The sequence below is a fragment of the Pongo abelii genome, chromosome 19 (assembly GCF_028885655.2).
Source record: "Pongo abelii isolate AG06213 chromosome 19, NHGRI_mPonAbe1-v2.0_pri, whole genome shotgun sequence".
In the NCBI taxonomy this organism is placed as follows: Eukaryota; Metazoa; Chordata; class Mammalia; order Primates; family Hominidae; genus Pongo; species Pongo abelii.
This window is the reverse complement of record NC_072004.2, coordinates 56775914-56792541: the sequence shown is the minus strand read 5'-3', so window position 1 is coordinate 56792541 and position 16628 is coordinate 56775914. Positions and strand designations below refer to the sequence as shown.

General features: G+C 38.2%; 1 protein-coding gene across 8 annotated transcripts in view; it reads right to left on the bottom strand.

Moving 5' to 3' along the window:
- Window positions 1-16628, bottom strand: part of TRIM37 (tripartite motif containing 37) — a 123432-nt gene that overhangs the window by 86288 nt on the left and 20516 nt on the right. For all 8 annotated transcript variants that reach the window (XM_024234306.3, XM_024234307.3, XM_063717949.1 and 5 more), the window contains 5 exon segments: window positions 14198-14285; window positions 11309-11431; window positions 9971-10094; window positions 5835-5902; window positions 991-1115 (listed from right to left, as the gene is read on the bottom strand). In XM_024234306.3, the coding sequence (XP_024090074.1) occupies window positions 991-1115; window positions 5835-5902; window positions 9971-10094; window positions 11309-11431; window positions 14198-14285 (528 nt within the window).

Genomic DNA, 16628 nt, shown 5'->3' with positions numbered 1-16628 from the left:
AAAGAGACGCCAGAGACTGATCTCTCTCCAAGCAAGAACAGAGAAAAGGTCAGGTGAAGACACAGAAAGAAGGCAGCTGTCTGCAAGCTGAGGCAAAAAAGTGCATTTTCTGACACCCTGATCTTGGAATTCTTGTCTCTCAAACTGTGAGAAAATACATTTCTGTTGTTTAAGGCACCCAGTATATGGTATTTGTTATAGCAGCCCAAGTAGACTAATATACACCCAAAGATTTTCTTTCAAATGGCCTGGGGTATGGTATGACCCAGCACTGATTAATTTTCAGCCAAATCCCAAGTGATTCCAATATCTAGTCAGAAACCACCAGTCTAACACCACAGAATGATGACAAACATGCTTGAAGGAATATGCTGTTCAGAAAAATTCTAAGGTTTAGCCCAAGATGAAAACTAGGATAGTTTTTGCCATAAATATTTCCTCTCTCTATCTTTTAGGATCTGGAGATAACATGGCGTCACCTTCAAATTCTTTTGGCATTTCATCAGTTTCTGAGTTTTGTGTTAGGAGATATAGTTCAATTCAAAAGGTACACTGATGAAGCTAATGTAATCAATTATTTTTTTCTATACTATGGAAGATGGAGCTCTTGGAAAAAAAATGACTCCTAGTTCATTATCATTTTCTCTTAAGAGTCAAAAGTGTCAGTCTGTGAGACTTATCAGGAGAACTAGATTTGTATGTATACAACAGAGCTCACCAGACCACTCCATTATAAACAAGACCTTAAAAAGCTATGGAGTGGCCAAGTGTGGTGGCTCATGTCTATGATCCCTAGTAATTTGGGAGGTCAAGGTGGGAAAATCACTTGAGTCCAGGAGTTTGAGACCAGCCTGGGCAACAAGTGAGACCCTATCTATAAAAGAAAAGAGAGAGAGAGATGGCATTAAAAAAAATTACATTCTTTTGAAACAAGTATATGCATTTCCACATAAATTTCAAATGAAAATAAAATTAAAAACTGTGTTATACCTGGTAAAGTCTGGTGGAACAGGAGTGGTAACAAAAGATGCCATGGGCTTCCGATGAACTTGCTGAAACATCATAAGGATCTCTGAGCTCTTAGATATCAACTCACTCTTACTACAAGACCGCAACTGTGTGAGGAAAAAAATTATCTGAACAAACAAAATTACTATTCACTGCCACCTCGAAATTCTTAAGAAATTACAAATTATTCTGATTATAAACTGAAAAAAATGGTAAAAATAACTCAAAGTGAGCTTGAGAATTAAGAATGTACGAAGAATCTAGGTTTATTTCTATAATATTCTAACAGTAAAGTCACTGAATAAGTATACTTAATATTAATGCATTTTTCTCTCCTTACATTTTAGGATAAATGAGGTTTTAAGCAAGTACAAATATACTTTCAGGCTGGTACAGTGAAGTTCTTATGAATGTATTAATGAACAAACCTGTAAGTTGAAAGCTTTTTTTTTTTTTTTTTTTTTTTTTTTTGAGACACAGTCTTGCTCTGTCGCCCAGGCTGGAGTGCAATGGTGTGATCTCGGCTCACTGCAACCTCCGCTTCTTGGGTTCAAGTGATTCTCCTGCCTCAGCCTCCTGAGTAGCTGGGATTACAGGTGCGTGCCACTACACCCAGCTAATTTTTGTATTTTTTAGTAGAGACGGGGTTTCTCCATGTGGGTCATGCTGGTCTTGAACTCCTGACCTCATGATCCACCCACCTCGGCCTCCCAAAGTGCTGGGATTACATGTGTGAGCCACCATGACTCACCAAGTTGAAAGCTTTTAAAAGCAATTTCTCAGATTGTATTTTAGGTAACAGAATACAAAATGTACACACATACACCCGTGTGTACACACACACACACACACGCGCGCGCGCGCGCATGCACTATCTGATACTAATTTTGGAAACACTATTTTGGGAAAAAGTAATAAATCTAACTTCCGTAACATAATCATGGTAGATAAAAGATAAGACTACTAATTTTTTCTTCAAAAAAACCAGTTTGAAGTAACTCCCAGTTCTGCCACTGACTAATTACATGACTCTGAGTCTGTTTACATACAAAACTAAAATAGTAATAGCCACCACTGCTTACTTTGTGAAGTTTGTTATAAGGATTATGAAGTTATAGTGAAAAAGCTTTGTAAACTATCTGTTATGTGCTGAATTTTGTGCCCCTTTCCTCCATAATTTATATACTGCAGGCTCAACCTCCAGTACCTCAGTCTATCTGGAGATAATCTTTAAAGAGGTGATTATGTTAAAATGAGGCCACTGGGGTAGGGCCTTAATCTAACATGACTGGTGTCCTTATTAAGAGGAAGAGACTCTAGGGCTGCACAACCACACAGAAAAGTCCACGTGAGGACACAGTAAGAAGGCAGTCATCTACAGGCCAAGGAGAGAGACCTCAGAAGAAACGAAACCTGCCAACACCTGAATCTTAGACTTCCAGCCCCTAGAATAATGAGAAAACAAATTTCTATTGTTTAAGTCTCACAGTCATTGGTACTTTGTTATAACAGGCCTAGCAAACTAATATACTATCAAATGCCATATAAATGATATTCATAAACCCACCTACAGGTGAGTTTATATCTTTTAAATAACAGTTGCTTAAGGCTCACCAAAAATAACACATCATATGGCTGGGCACAGTGGCTCCCACCTGTAATCCCAGGACTTTGGGAGGCTGAGGCGGGTGGATCACTTGAGGTCAGGAGTTCAAGACCTCATGACCTGGCCAGTTCAAGGCCTGGCCAACATGGTGAAACCCCATCTCTACTAAAAATATAACAATTAGCTGGGCGTGGTGGCACGTGCCTGTAGTCCCAGCTACTCAGGAGGCTAAGGCACAAGAATTGCTTGAATCCAGGAGGCGGAGGTTACAGTGAGCCAAGATCGCGCCACTGCACTCCAGCGTGGGCAACAGGGCAAGACTCTGTCTCAAAAAAAAAAAAAATGTATCATATATCATGTGATATATATCAAAGTTTATAGTCTTGGGTTACCAAGAATAATGATATCATGTTTGAGCTACTGCATCAACCAATGACATAATGGTAAGTGGTAACAGCAGAAAACAACAAACAGCTGCATATTTTGTCATTCATATTATTATGTGTCAGGCATTGCCCAAGGCATTATGGTTTTTTAAACAATTTACATAAAATGATCTAAAGTTATTTGAACTGTTTGCTAAAGATTTTTAAGGTATGCCAAAAATCACTGTGTATATGTACATACATACACACATAATACAAAAAATTTTAACGTATTAATTGAATGCTTACTGTGTATATCCTTCCTTGACACCATTTCTTCCAAAAGCAACTTGCTCCCTTCAACAGAAGTTTATTACCACTATACATGTGTTTCCACAATTACTATGTGTGTACATACATCCATAAACAATGTTCTGAATGTTTTCAAACTTTACATAAAGACTATCAGGCTATATCACCATGTAGCCTACATTTTTCGGTTAATATTACTTACCTTTTTTTTTTTTTTTTGAGACAGGGTCTCGCTCTGTCGCCCAGGCTGGAGTGCAGTGGCACGATCTCAGCTCACTGCAGCCTCTGCCTCCCGGGTTCAAGCAATTTTCATGTCTCACCCTCCCGAGTGGCTGGGACTACAAGCATGTGCCACCACGCCCAGCTAAGTTTTGTATTTTTAGTAGAGACAGGGTTTCACCATGTTGCCCAGGCTGGTCTTGAACTCACTCAAGTGATCCGCCCACCTCGGCCTCTGAAAGTACTGAGATCACAGGCATGAGCCACCATGCCCGGCCTATTTCTTTACTTTTTTAAACAGATGGGTCTTGCTATATTTCCCAGGCGAGTGCCGTGGCTATTCACAGGTACAATCATAGCACACTGCAGCCTTGAATTCCTGGGCTGAGGCAATCCTCCCACCTCAGCTTCCTGAGTAGCTGGGACTACAGGTGTACACCCAATCTCAATACTGTTTTGTTAAAAACTAAGACAATGGCCTAGGCCTACACATGGTCAGGATCATCAATATCGCCACTTTCCACCTCCACATCTTGTCCCATTGAAAAGTCTTCACGGGTACTAGCACATATGGATCTACAATACTAACAATGCCTTCTTCTGGAATACCGTCAACGTTTTTTTAAAAAGTAGGAGTAAACTCTAGAATATATTCTAGAATAATCAATGGTATGGTATAGTAAATACATAAACCAGTAGCATAGTTGTTTATTATACTTATCAAGTATTATATACCATACATAATAATGTGTTATATTTTTATACAACTAGCAGCGCAATATGTTTGTTTACACCAGCATCACCATAAACACATGATTAATGCTTTGTGCTACTACATTACAATGGCTATGATGTCATTAGACATCACTACTAGGCAACAAAAATATTTCAGCTCCATTCTAATCTTATGGGATCACTATCAAATATGCAGTCTGTCATTGACCAAAAGGTCATAATTTGACACGTCTGTATATGGGAGATGTGTATAGGTTATATGAGAATACTGTGCCATTTTATATAAGGGACTTGAGTATCTGAAGATTTTGGTATCCATGAAGGTCCTGGGGCCAATGCCCCACAGATATATATGTGTGTATGTAAAAAGAAAAGGAAAAAAGAATGGGGATAATGAAGAAAAATAAGAGTATTTAGTAAATATTTATGTGCTGAATCCTACAAGCCAAATTGTCAATCAAGTACAAAGATAAAATAAAAATATTTTCAGACAATGCAGTCAAGAAAAATGTGTTCTGATTACCCTTCCTGGAAAGCTACTGAGGGAAGTGGGATATTAAAACAAAACAAGTAAACCAAGAAAGTGGAAACCATAGGAATCAGGAAACATGACATTCAATACAAGAAAGATGTGAAGGGAATCCCCAGAATGATTAAGATAAAAATCTCAGGAGACAGCTGTGTATAAGGCATAGAGAGAAATTACAAAAAGCAAATTCCAGACAAGTGAATGTATCAGATATTTACGCAACACTACATATTTTATTTACTCATTTACTATATGCTTCATATTCACCCACCCTAATCTAAAATATAAACTCTATGAGGACAGAATTTTACCATTTCGTTCACTGCTGTATCACCAATATCTACAATGATGCCTGCTATTTAGGACTTAATTGTTTCCTCAATAAATAAAAATGCTAAATTTTAGCATAATAATCGCTACATGTAAAGTAACTGGCAATAATATCTCAAAGCCACCACTTAAGTCACAGTGTGGGGAGATCTTAACCTCTTATACATTCAGATTTCTATAGAAATAATTCTGTTCTTACAAAGCAGAATGCAGTTCTAATGCAGTTCCCAAACATGAAGAAAAAACTTGAGAAGAATCAGCTGATTCCTAATTTCATAAAAATCTCCATTATAACACAAAGATCAACAGATCTTTTGATCTCATACAGATAATCTCTGTCAAAAAAAAAAAACTTTTATAACATACAGAGAAGGCTGAGCGGGGTGGCTCACGCCTGTAATCCCAGCACTTTGGGAGGCTGAGGCGGGCAGATCACCAGGTCAGGAGATCGAGACCATCCTGGCTAACATGGTGAAACCCCGTCTCTACTGAAAATACAAAAAAATTAGCCGGGCGTAGTGGCGGGCGCCTGTAGCCCCAGCTACTCAGGAGGCTAAGGCAGGAGAATGGCGTGAACCCAGGAGGCGGAGTTTATAGTGAGCCGAGATCGCGCCACTGCACTCCAGCCTGGGCGACAGAGCCAGACTCCGTCTCAAAAAAAAAAAAAAAAACTATAGTATACAGAGAAAAAAGGATAAAGACTATTTCATTACATTTAATATTTCATCACCTGGTGCTCCACCTCCTGAAGTAAGGATTCCAAAAGCTCTGTTTCTTGGGTTAGAGATGTCTTCTGACCTGATGAAAAATAGTGAATCATCAACACTTGGGTTCATTACTGGTTTAAAAATGAAATTAACTTCCAATGAACATATTTAATAACAAGAAATACACTTCAAGTAAGCAAAAATTCTTCATTACAGCTACCCTAAAAATTCTTATTCAACTTTAAGAGGTTGAATATTATAGCAGCCTTGAAAATGGAACTTCAGAACCAATTCTAATTAGTTTTAGACAATATATCACTGAGATCAAATTCATTTAAGAAATGAAATGTGCAATGACAATATACTTTAAGCAAAAAATGTACTTTTCTAGATTTTCATATTCCCTTGGGAAGAAGCAATAACATGAATTTCATTCAATCAGCTATTCTGAAATGATTTTTCACCAAATTTAACTGTGGCTTAAAAGAGAATACAAAGTGGGCCAGATTTTTAGGTTAAATGTCAGCAAAAGGTCTGTCCTGCGAATATACAAGGACTGTTTAAAAAAAAAAAATGCCCACAGAGATGAACAGTCTCAAAAAGTTGGAGACAGAAAAGGATAAACAAATTATTACTGGCCAGGGGCCATGGCTCATGCCTGTAATCCCAGCACTTTGGGAGGCCAAAGCAAGAGGATAACTTGAGCCTAGGTATTTGAGACCAGCCTAGGTATTTGAGACCAGCCTAGGCAACATGGTGAGACACAGTCTCTACAAAAAAATAAAAAATTAGCCAGGAGTGGTGGTGCATGCCTGCAGTCCAATTTACTCAAGAGGCTGAGGCATGAGGATTGCTTGAGCCCAAGCGGTCAGGGCTGCATGCAGTCATGCGATGAGCCTTGATCGCACCACTGCAGTCCTTCCTGGGCAACAGAGTGAGACCCTGTCTCAAATTACAAACAAAAAAATTATCATTACAGAAATTATCCTTATAGAAAAGGAAGAAAGTGCTTTATATGTTTTGAAACAAAAAGAAGATAGGTATGCTTACCAAATCAGGCCATTTTCTTTGTAAACCCAAAATTTGAAAAACTGGAAGTACATCCATGAGGAAAGCAAAAGTTTTATCAATCTGTAGTGTTATTTGATAAGGAAAAACATTTAATAGGTAGAACTTTTATTTATTTATTTATTTTTTGAGATGGGGTTTCACTCTTGTTGCCCAGGCTAGAATGCAATGGCGCAAACTCAGCTCACCTCAACCTCCGCCTCTTGGGTTCAAGTGATTCTCCTGCCTCAGCCTCCTGAGTAGCTGGGATTACAGGCATGTGCCACCATGCCCGGTTAATTTGGTATTTTTAGTAGAGATGGGTTTCTCCATGTTGGTCAGGCTGGTCTCGAACTCCCAACCTCAGATGATCTGCCTGCCTCGGCCTCCCAAAGTGCTGGGATTACAGGCATGAGCCAAGGCGCGCGGCCTTTATTTATTTTTATTTTTATTTTTTGAGACAGGGTCTCATTCTGTTGCCCAGGCTGGAGTATAGTGGCGCGATCTCGGCTCACTGCAACCTCCACCTCTCAGGCTCAAGCGATCCTCCCACCTCAGCCTCCTGAGTAGCTGGGACTACAGGAGCACACTATTACACCTGGCTAATTGTTCTTTCTTTTTCTTTTTTTTTTTTTGGTAGAGATGGGGTTTCGCCACATTGCCCAGGCTAGTCTTGAACTCCTGGGCTTAAGAGATCCACCTGCCTCAGCCTAGAACTTTTATTTTTGAAACAAAACTCAGAATTTCTAGGTTGCAAAAAGAGTTAAAATAAAGTATTAGCTAGAATCTAATATTAACAGACATAATTTCTACTATAACCACATCACACAATCCTAAAACATTAGCCTATGGACAACATTACGATACATAATTAAACTTAAAAATGAGTGGCAGAGGCCAGGGGTGGTGGCTCACGTCTGTAATCCTAGCACTTTGGGAGGCCAAGGCAGGCAGATCACAAGGTCAGGAGTTTGAGACCAGCCTGGCCAATATGGTAAAACCCTGTCTCTACTAAAAATACAAAAATTAGCAGGGCGTGGTGGCACGCGCCTGTAGTCCCAGCTACTTGGGAGGCTGAGGTAGAAGAATCGCTCGAACCTGGGAAGCGGAGGTTGCAGTGAGCCAAGATCGCGCCACTGCACTCCAGCCTGGGCAACAGAGCAAGACTCCATCTCAAAAAAAAAAAAAAAAAAAAAATTAGTGGCAGAGGTCAGGTGTGGTGGCTTACGCATGTAATCCCAGCACTTTGGGAGGCGGAGGCGGGTGGATCACCTGAGGTCAGGAGTTCAAGACTAGCCTGGCCAACATGGCGAAACCCCATCTCTACTAAAAATACAAAAAATTAGCCAGGGGTGGTGGCACGTGCCAGTAGTCCCAGCTACTCAGGAGGCTGGATAGGAGAACTGCTTGAACCCGGGAGGCGGAGGTTGCAGTGAGCCGAGATAGTGCCACTGCACTCCAGCCTGAATGACAAAGCGAGACTCCGTCTCAAAAAATAGTAATAATAATAATAAATTAGTGGCAGATATTATGGTATGAATTAAAAATCTGAGGCTTATAAGACTATTCTAAAGATAAACTAACCCTGAAAATATCCTTTTCTCCACCTCTTATCCTTAGAAAGAATCCTATTTAATCATAAAAGCTATCTTGGAAATCACAAATTATAATTTTTCATAATGAAAAATAATTTGAAAGCCACAAAAGCAGGGCAAGTTCAGTTATTGGAAAGGGAAGTTATTTCACAGTTATACAGGTAGGAAAATTAATAAACTTAAGAGATCTGTACTGTATTATTTGACTTCTGGTTGATTCAATTAAATAAATGAAGCAATGAACAAATTCACTCAAGAAAAACAAGACCACATGCAAATGTTTATTTGGCTACGACTGAAGATCACATCACTAGTCAAGATCCGCTCAATTTTAAAGTCCTAATACATATCAACATCCAGTACTCTACATGGCTTAATGAACTTAAAGGGATCTCAAATATTATCTAGAGTTCTGAAAAACTAAGATCACCTACATGTATGACTGCAACTGAGGATCTAAGAACGATTTTCACTTACATGAAATCTTTAAGTAGCATTGTGACCGGTATAATCAATACCTACAGGTTTTGTCTAATTGCTCCACTGGGTGGATGAACTGTGCTTTCCAATCTAACTACTAGAAGAATGATTGTTTAAGACTATTTGCTACTTGGTCTGTGGGAAAAAAACTAAAAATCAGATATTAAATAGTATAGGATTATAATAGAAAAGCAATTCATGAAATGATATACAAATATACAAACTCAAAGATATTTGCATCTCATTTTTAAAAAGTTAAAAATAAAATGGATAAAATCATTATTTTGGATGACACAAAGACATGGCTAAAATCCTGGAGAATCAAGATAGCCAAAAAAAAAAAAAAAAAAATTCTTTGTTCACACCTTATTTAAAATATATATATTTCACTTTGGTCTATGATAAAAAATGCAAAGCTGGTTTTAGTCAGCAAAACACTGGAAGGACTAAGATCACCAAAACAAATCAAACAAAACAAACTATAGCATTGGATCAAATTCTTACTTAAAATTTAAGTTTAATACCAAGCTCCACAATCAAAGAAGAATGAAGGAATCTTTGAAAAGCAAAAAGGTCAGCAATAAATATAATTAAGCATACGTAAAATGAACCCTACTAGAAATCAAAAGCTGAGACTTCAAATCTCTAAGAAAAAGCTGGCAGGGGATGACGCTGATGTTTACAAATGTCAGTTTCTTCATCCCCAATGAAAATGGATGGACAGGATATGGAACGTTAGTAGAAGGAATTCTGTTAGATTTGGAGAAAAAGCTACCTAACAATGATGCCCACTGGCCATTAGGATTTTCATCCAAATGGCTATGAAAACTTGGATTTTCATCCAAATGGCTATGAAAATTTTTCTCTCCTATCGTTTCTAAATACAAGTCTAACATTTATCTGTCTAAATTTTAACAACATGGAGTTGCCTAAAATCTCAAGATTCCTTCCTAGGATCACCACCCTTACTCTTCAAAGACTGAATCTCAAAGAAGCTGAAAGCACCAGGTACCTCAGCAGCATACATAAACACTTACCCATCAGTGTTATAAGCTTATTCTTCAGCTGTGTGTCTAACCGTGCGATCATCATCTCCACTGCATTCCTAATTTCCCGAACACGCTCATCTTTTGCATTTCTTACCGCTTCTACATTCCTTTCCTAGAAGATAAAGAGGTAAGAATAATTTTAATTGGGTAAATTTTAAAAACAGAGCATCACATTATAATATTGCCAAGAATAGATAATAGGAAAAAGGTAGTTAGAGGAAGGTCAAATGGAAATGACCCAACTCGCTTATATTTCAAAATGGCAGACATGCAATCAAAAACACAAATTTTCTGCATAAAGAATGTTATAAATGATCACTTGGTTCTTGATTCCTAAAGGGGCAAAACAAAGAAGGCATCTGTTTTTAATTTAGGATATGGTCCACAAACTTCATTTTAAGTTAGGAAACGGTCCATAAACCTCATTTATGACTGTCATTCTGACAACTTGAAACAAAATGTATTCTAAAAACATGCTTAGTATTTCATTCTTGGGGGCTTATCACATTTTTTCACAGAAATAACATTATAAATAGCTCACTAAAGCTGTTTGACCTATACAATATCTAAAGAGTAATGTTAAATATTGCACTTTCAACTCTGTGGAGTTCTGAATCAGGACATCACAAACAGTTCATTCCTTAGTAAAAGAAACTCACCCAAAAGTTGGGGATCCAAAGAGTGTATAACTTAATGAATGACTGTAAAAGTCAATACTGATTCTGTTTAGAAGTAAATTATTGGGGCCGGGCACAGTGGCTTACGCCTGTAATCTTAGCACTTTGGGAGGCCAAGGCAGGTGGATCATGAGGTCAGGAGTTTGAAACCAGCCTGGCCAATATGGTGAAACCCTGTCTCTACTAAAAATACAAAAATTAGCTGGGTGTGGTGGCGGGCACCTGTAATCCCAGCTACTCGGAAGGGTGAGGCAAAAGAATCGCTTGAGCCCGGGAGGTGGAGGTTGCAGTGAGCTGAGAGCGCACCATTACACTCCAGCCTGGGCGACAAGAGTGAAACTCTATCTCAAAAAAAAGAAAAAATAAGTTAATTATTGACTCTGTAGCAAACAGACTTTTTAAATTCACTGATTTTTCTAATTCTGCGTAAGTGGTAATTCTCTGACTCCAACTGCTTCCTTACAAGCCAGGGGCTCTGTATGCAAATTTCTCAGATACTCTGAAATATATGGGATTTGACTATAGGTACAGCCTACCAAATTTGCAAATCTTGAAAATCTTGATTTCAACATCTGATTAACTTATATTATATAAATATATTATTATATATTACAGATTAAAAACAATTATATTTTAGTAGTAGTCTTACCACTTCTTGAACTAAGCTGATCAGTTCCATGAGACGCCGACGAAGTTTGGCTACCTCTTCATTCACTTTAGTGACATGTTGCTCATAAATTTCTGCCAAAGGTTTAAAGGTATGTCCGCCATGCTATTTAAATTAGAGTAGCTTTAGAACACTTTCACATATCTCATCTGCATTTACATTCCTTTGTAACACTCTATGGACACTAATAAACTGGTAAATATTTCAAATGAACTTTATCTTATTAGCTAATTTAATTTTGTTGAAGCAGGCTAGTGCCTGCTTAAAATCACTTGGTCCATGTAGGAACTCTTTTAAGACTGTAAATAAAGGGCTTTAGCAAAATACTCATTTAACTAGAAATTAACTTATTAAAAAGAACCAAAATCTTTAAGCACAGCTCAAATTATCTGCCACAACCTTATCAGCCAGTCACTCTTCTCTAAGGCAACACTAGTCTTCTTCCATGTCCTCAAACTTCTTTCCACCAGGACTTTACAAAAATTACTCCCTCTTATTAAAAAATAATTCTCAGCCAGGTGTGGTGGCTCATGCCTGTAATCCCGGTACTTTGGGAGGCTGAGGAGGGCAGATCGCTTGAACTGAGAAATTCATGACTGGCCTGGCCAACATGGCAAAAACACGTCTCTACTAAAACACAAAAAGTAGCCACGCATGGTGGCGCACATCTGTAATCCCAGCTACTCAAGAGGCTGAGACATGAGAATTGCTTGAACCTAGGAGGCAGAGCTTACAGTGAGCTGTGATCGGGCCACTGTACTCCAGCCTGGGTGATAGAGACTCTATCCCAAAAAAATAATAATAATTTTTAAAAAATAAAAACCAATAATAATAATACTAATAATACTACTAATAATAATAATGCTGGGCACGGTGGCTCACGCCTGTAATCCTAGCACTTTGGGAGGCTGAGGCGGGTGGATCACCTGAGGTCAGGAGTTTGAGACCAGCCTGGCCAACATGGTGAAACCCCATCTCTACCAAAAAATACAAAAATTAGCTGGGCGTGGTGGCATGTGCCTGTAATCCCAGCCACTCGGGAGGCTGAGGCTGGAGAACCACTTGAACTCGGGAGGCGGAGGTTGGAGTGAGCTGAGATCACTCCACTGCACTCCAGCCTGGGTGACAGAGTGAGACTGTCTCAAAAAAACAAAACAAAACAAATAATAATAATAATTCTCCATCTTCCCTCTCCCATCTTGGTTTGTCTTAATCCTACTCATCCTTTGCACTTAGCTCAGATTTACAGGATCAGCTGCTATAGTTATGCATCCTCATCAGCTCTCTGTATTTATTCCTATAATTTATCAAGCCAATTAAGTATGTAATTAATTGTTTGATATGTTCATCACCAAATCCCTAGTCTTTACCACAGCTGAATGAATTAGAAAGACACTTGAAGAAAAAGCCCAGGATACAAAATTAACAAAAGCAATGAACCCATTTTCCATCTCACAGAGTTACTACAGAGATAGAAGACTGATACAAGTTAGCCTCACAAATCCAGTTGCATTCAGCTCAAAGAACAATTTTTATAGCTAACTACCTAAAAATAATTTTGATTGGTAACCAGAATTATTAAATTTTTAATATAAGAAACCTCGTATAAGTTCTTACTAGAATTGTCTTATTTAGCCAAAGTATCCCATTATTGTCTCCAAAAAAGATGTAGATTTTTACATGTTTAAGTATAGAAAAAAACATTTCTACTGTCTCTTATAAAACCTATGTATTTAAAGTATTAAATGTGAGAACTTAATTTTTTCTAGTCAGCACATTAATATTCAAATTCTAACAGAAAGCTCTCTGAATTGAGCTCTACTCAACCAATCTGGCCTGCCACTCTCTCCGTAAAACATACTGACTGATGTCCACAGAATGATCAATTCTCATGGCAACTCTAGATACCTATCCACTTCCATTTCCCCCATCATTTATCTTTCCTAAGAATCTATTATGTTTATTCTCAACCTATTTATGACAATTGTACTTATCATTGTAAGGAGATCATTTAATTAAGTATTCAGAGGCTGGGCGCGGTGGCTCACGCCTGTAATCCCAGCACTTTGGGAGGCCAAGTCAGGTGGATCACCTGAGGTCAGGAGTTCAAGACCAGCCTGACCAACATGGAGAAACCCCATCTCTACTAAAAATACAAAATTAGCCAGGCGTGGTGGTGGCGCATGCCTGCAATCCCAGCTACTAGGGAGGCTGAGGCAGGAGAATCACTTGAACCCGGGAGGCGGAGGTTGCGGTGAGGCAAGATCCCACCATTGCACTCCAGCCTGGGCAACAAAAGCGAAATTCTCAAAAAAAAAAAAAGTATTCAGTAAACAACAGAACATGACTTTAAAATAAAAAAGCTGCTTCTAAGAAAACTAACTTCAATGCTTCAGGCTCAATAGGTAGACTGTCTTTAAAAATTGCTCTTGAATTCAACTGGAAAAAAATCTAAAAAATAAAAAATAATTATAAGATCTAGATATGCGCACTCATGTTGTTTCACAAGTGTCTAAGTTCTTGCTCCATTTTAAAGGAACTAAAATTGGAAATGTTGGCCAGTACATCTGATCAACTGACCTTTAATGAAAAAAGTGACCTAGATCCTACAACAAAAAGATCTGCAAATGAATAGAGGATATGTTTTATAGGTGTTAGAGATTAAAATATTTATGTAAGGGGTCCATCAAACTGCACAAACAAGATTCTTCTGGAATAACAGTACAATACCTTTAATAAAGCGTCTAGAAAGCAGATGCATTTTAATTTTCGTTCTAAGAGAGCGTAATGACACCATTTTCTATCTGAATAAGTATTTCAGTGCCTTCTAGCCTCTAACTTAAAAAAAAATACTGAATTTGTTCTGCTCACCATTCCTCCCCAAAGTGCACACTGATGGCAGATACACTTCTTACAAGTCCAGCAAAATACACTAAGTTTTTCATGGTGATTTTCACATCTATACATTATGAAAAGAAAATAAAGTTATAAATTAAATAAAATTGGAACATAATCACCTCCACAAATTCTTAAGCTTGGGCAAATTGGTCAATTTTAAATGATTATATCTCAAGAAACACAGTATAAAATGTACTCCATGGCTTCTGTAAAGTAAGCTAAAGAAGTTTATGCGGACATTTTTTTGTAAAGTACTGTTTTCATTGATCTGGACTTTATAATCACATGCAAAATACAGATTTGCTTCTTAAAAATGTAACATATATTGCATCATTTCCAAGCAGCACTACAGATGATATATTCTACTGTACTACTACATTTTGGGCATGTGCTTAATAATCATATTGATTATGCAACTATACCTACATGAGCATGCACAAGTACTTTTCCTACAGGTGGTCAACGATAACAATAATCAAGACACATGATTAACTGAATGATTTAATACTAGACCCTCATGGAAAATGAACAACCCGATTTTAAACGTTCTTTTAAACTGGATATTCACATGAAAAACAATAAAGCTAGACTCTGTTATGGATTGACTATGTCCCCCCTCAAATTCATAGGTTAAAGCCTTAACCCCCAGTGTGAATGTATTTGCAGACAGAGCCTTTAAGGAGGTAATTAAGGTTAAGTAAGGATCACAAGGGCAGGACCCAAATCCAACAGGACTGGTGTCCTTTATAAGAGGAGGAGACACCAGGCGTGCACGTGCACATAGCAAAGATCATGTGAGGACAGAGCTAGGTGGTGGCCATCTATAAGTCAAGGAGAAAGGTAGGCCTCACCAGAAACCAACACTGCCAGCATTTAATCTTGGACTTAACACCTATCAGAACTGTGAGAAAATAAATTTCTATTGTTTAAGCTACTCAGTTGGCAGTATTGTTATGGAAGACCTAGCAGACTAATACAGACCCTTACTTTACACCATATACACAAATAAACTACAGGCCGGGTGCAGTGGTGGCTCATGCCTGTAATCCCAGCACTTTAGGAGGCCAAGGCGGGTGGATCACTTGAGGCCAGGAGTTTGAGACTGGCCTGGCCAATACAGTGAAACTCCTTCTCTACTAGAAATACAAAAAATTAGCTGGGCGTGGTGGTGCACTCCTGTAACCCCAGCTACTCAGAAGGCTGAGGCATGAGAATCGCTTGAACCCGGGAGGCAGAGGTTGCAGTGAGCTGATAATCACACCACTGCACTCCAGCCTGTGCAACAGAGCAAGACTCTACCACAAAAAAAAAAAAAAAAAAAAGAAAGAAAAGAATGAAAGTTTAACATCCGGAATATATAAGTAACACCTGTAACTCAACAAATAAATTTTAAAAACTCTAATTTAAAAATGAGCAAAAGATCTCCGGTAAGCATATGAAAAGATGCTCATTACTACTAATCATTAGAGAAATGTGAATCCTAACCTCATACCATATTAGGATGGTTGCTATCAAAAAAACAAAAAAGAGCAAGTGTTGGCCAGGATGTGGAGAAACTGGAACCCTTGTGCACTGCTGGTGGGACTGTAAAATGGTACAGTCACTATGGAAAACACTACGGAGATTCCTCAAAAACTTAAATTAAAAGTAGAATTACCATATGATCTAGCAATTCTACTTCTGATTACATAAACAAAAGAACTGAAAGCAGAGTCTCAAAGACGTGAACATCCATAGTCATAGCAGCATTATTCACTACAGCCCAAAGGTGGAAGCAACACCAATTTTCACTGAGAGATGAATGGACAAAAAAATGTGACATATACATACAATATAATATTATTAACCCTTAAAAAGGTAGGAAATTCTGACACATGGATGAACCTTGAGGACATTATGCTAAGTAAAATAAACCAGTTACAAAAAGAGAGGTACTGTATGGTTCTACTTATATGCAGTATCTAGAGTACTCAAATAGATAGAAACAGAAGTACAATGGTGGCTGCCAGGGGCTGGTGGGAAGAAGGAATGGGGAGTTGTTTAATGGGTACAGTTTCAGATTTGCAAGTTTAAAAAGTTCTGGAGATTGGCTGAACATGTGAACATGCTTAACGTAACTGAACTGTACATTAAAAAATGATTAAGATGGTAAATTTTATGTATATTTTACCATAATTAAAATGTTTTAAGTATTCTCTTGTTTATAAAGTAGACATACTCTTGCATTTTATTTTTATTTTTATTTTTTTTTTGAGACGGAGTCTAGCTCTGTCATCCACGCTGGAATGAAGTGGTGCAATCTTGGCCCACTACAACCTCCACCTTCTGGGTTCAAGCAATTCTTGCTGCCTCAGCCTCCCAAGTAGCTGGGATTACAGGCACCTGCCACCACGCCCAGCTAATT